General features: G+C 42.6%; 1 protein-coding gene across 2 annotated transcripts in view; it reads left to right on the forward strand.

Annotated features, from left to right (window-relative positions):
- Nucleotides 1-605: 605 nt before the first annotated feature.
- The window catches only part of Sec8 (Secretory 8), a 30,219-nt gene continuing 27,394 nt past the window's right edge, over nucleotides 606-3,430 (forward strand). The window contains exon 1 of one of the 2 annotated variants that reach the window (XM_053798876.2): nucleotides 606-809. In XM_053798876.2, the coding sequence (XP_053654851.1) occupies nucleotides 696-809 (114 nt within the window). In that variant the 5' untranslated portion in view covers nucleotides 606-695. Of the gene's footprint in view, nucleotides 810-2,877; nucleotides 2,956-3,430 lie in introns of those variants that run through there. The other variant, XM_053798877.2, reaches the window with a different exon arrangement.

A 3,430-nucleotide genomic window follows, 5' to 3' on the forward strand; every position in this document is an offset into this window, starting at 1 on the left:
GAAAATAAGAGATTAGTGGTTCTAATAATCGTCGGGAATAACAAGAATAACAAAGGTCAGGATAGGTACAGTTTGTCAGGAAACAGGACAAGTGTTTCCTGACGCGGGTCTTCGATGATGACCCGCCGTTAGAGCTTTTGGACATCTGACCGAGGCCTTCCACTGGCCGGTGGCCCTGTGGTCTGGTGGCTAAAGCTCCCGCTTCACACACGGAGGGCCCGGGTTCGATTCCCGGTGGGTGGAAATTCCGACACGTTTCCTTACACCTATTGTCCTGTTCACCTAGCAGCAAATAGGTACCTGGGTGTTAGTCGACTGGTGTGGGTCGCATCCTGGGGGACAAGATTAAGGACCACAATGGAAATAAGTTAGACAGTCCTCGATGACGCACTGACTTTCTTGGGTTATCCTGGGTGGCTAACCCTCCGGGGTTAAAAATCCGAACGAAATCTTATCTTACCCCACCATCCTTTAAAAATTTTGGTCATAGTTGTAACCAGTTAGGTAAGGTTCGTCAGGAAACAATATATATTAGAATAATGACAATTAAAAATACGACATGAAAGAGTAAATTACTAAAAAAATTATCAAGATTTTAGAAAATGAAGATTTGGAGAGAACTGGAGGGGTAACTTAGCTCTCTTACCCATGTTTCTTGGTTACTGTGACTTACCCTGTAAGATCTGCTGACAAACATGAATTCGACGCCCTCGAGGGTTGAGAGTGTCAGGAAGAGTCGTGCAAGACAGAACTGGGCCCTCAGGGGCGTCCTCAGCTGGGTGAAGCCATCTGAAGACACCATCTTTCAGGTGAGTTGGCCTTTGATGGTTGGGTATCTTGATGTTAGTGAAGGGTTCTTGGTCCTAGGAGTTGGAGCTAGCCTCCCCTTTTTCCATCTAATTCTGACTATTTCCCATTTTATGACCCGTCCGAATTTAGTGCTTCCCGTGAATTTAATAAGAGTCAAGTTAATTTTAGAAAGCTAGATTAGTAACCCGGGAAAGCCAGGAAAACCAGGAAAGCCAGGAAAGCCAAGCAGTGTGGCTTTTTGCTACTGGGATCTTTAGGTCCTCCTCCCCAGGATGCCACTCACGACAGTCACCAGGTGACAAACACCCAGGTACCTACGTACTGCCAAGTGTAGAGAGGCTTACCCATCCGGTTGGCCTCGACCGAGAATCGAACACTGACACTGTTACATGTAAGCCCAGTGCTCCCGTCCATTGCAATAAGTTTATTTAGGTCGACACCTGGTCACAGACCGGGCCGGGGGGGGGGCGTTCACCCCCGAAACCTTCTCCATAGCAATACAACCACAAACAGGCTATCTTAACAATGCAGAACAAGCCACATTGGGATGGAAATCTTTAGCTCTAGATCTTTCACACTCTCGTGCGTCGTCAGGAGCTATGCAATGTTGCAAGACAACAATAGACAGAAGGGGAAATTCTCTGAGTCAAGGCAGAAGGTATCAATGGCGGCCCATATTGTAGAAATAAAGATTATTATTATTATTTCTTGAGAATATATGTTCTAGAAGGTTCAGTCATGCGATTGAAGGACACCCTGGGTGCGACTCCCCAGATGGTCGACCCTGAAGAGGGTCCCAGAAGGGGGTCGAATTATACAGATCAATTAGTCTTCTGAACTTCTGTCTCCATGTGAGTTATTATTAAGCATTAACAAGTGTTCATAACACTTCAGTTATTCACTCCCTTACTCTACTTATTTACTCCCGTGGCTTGGTTGGCAACGCTCTCGCCTCACATACTGAGTGTCCCTGGTTCGATCCCCTGCACGGGTGAAAATGCTGGGCGTTTTTCTTTGCACCTGCTGTCCCTGTTCACCTAGCAGTAAGTAGGTACCTGGCTGTTAGTGGGCTGGTATCCTGGGAGACAATATTGAAGGACCACAATGGAAATAAGAGTCAGTCCCTGATGAGGCACTGACTTTCTTGGGTTATCCTGGGTGGCTAACACTCCCCAGGGTTATTCTGGGTGGCTAACCCTCCCAAGGGTTATCCTGGGTGGCTAACCTTCCCCAGGGTTATCCTGGGTGACAAACCCTCCCCTGGGTGGCTAACCCTTCCCTGGGATAATAGTCCCAACAGATCTTATCTTATCTTACAGTACAGATGCTGTTGCACACGCTTGAGTGCAAGGTTGGCATATGTACAAAACCACAAATATAACTTATAGTGCAGGTTCACACGGAAAAAATAAATAAAGAATAAATTAGCCAATATATACCAGTTCTTTCAATCATCTGTATTAATGGGGACGAATAGAAAATAACTTAATTAGTCTCGACGGCACGTGAGAGTAATTAAGACAGCAATCAGCTTAGTCATTAACATTTTACAATACTCAGAGTATAAAATAAGGGATTATTATAATCAAAAAGAAGCGCTAAACCACAAGGGTTGACGAAATAAGGGAGATTTATTTTATCTCTCTTATATAAACTCTACCATCCCACACATATTTTGTTTAATTCCCGCATTCTTTCCCATTGATCTGCTTCATAATATATATGTGAATGAAGTGCGTGTATTATTTGTTGCACTCGACAAAATGTCAAATAAAACAAGCTGTTTTTTGAGATGATTTGTAAATATTTGTGAAGAAATATAATTCTGAAGTGAGGATCGTAGCCCCTAGCTGTCACTATTTACACCAGTGTCCGAATGTGTCAATGATAAAACAACAAATTACTCTTTTGTGCAATTATTTCACATTTATAATGACATCAGAGAACGTTTCTATATAAAATTCTCTTATTGGATTTACTTCGACATATTTAATCTCAACACATATTGAATAATGATTAAATCTGGATGAATGAAGCCGTCGTTATTGTCCTGGAGTTAATGCATACAAACAGTCAACAAAGATGGCAGACACAGGAACGCCCCAACGTCCCTGCAGGACGGGCAAACAGCCCCCCAAGGAGTCGGTAGGACTCGGATATATATTATTTACCCTAGCATCACACTGTCGAGTAGATAATACATACATCTACTTAGAAGAACGTAGCAGAAACTATCTATTCAGCTTGTTCCCGTCTCAACTTGGAACCGCCCTTCATATATCGACATATTTTACAGTATCCTCCTTTATTATATCTGTAATATTACCAAATAGAAATATTTACTTAGACTCGTTGTAGCATTTTATTATTCGTTCTGCATCTAATAGTATTTATTTGTTTGCGTGTTTTGATTTTTATTAACCAGTTAGAAGTTGCTAAGAACTTTTTTTTATCAGTTTTAATGAAAATTCTGCACATTAAGTAATAAGAATTAAAATTACTCAGAAGAGTATGACCCCGTCAAAGGAGGTTCCTTGACGCTGGTGAGGGGCTCTTGATCTAGGGAATTGGATCTGTGCTTCAATTCCCTGAATTGAGCCTAAGTGCCTCCCATATGCGC

Source organism: Cherax quadricarinatus, chromosome 66 (genome assembly GCF_038502225.1).
Source record: "Cherax quadricarinatus isolate ZL_2023a chromosome 66, ASM3850222v1, whole genome shotgun sequence".
Taxonomy (NCBI): Eukaryota; Metazoa; Arthropoda; class Malacostraca; order Decapoda; family Parastacidae; genus Cherax; species Cherax quadricarinatus.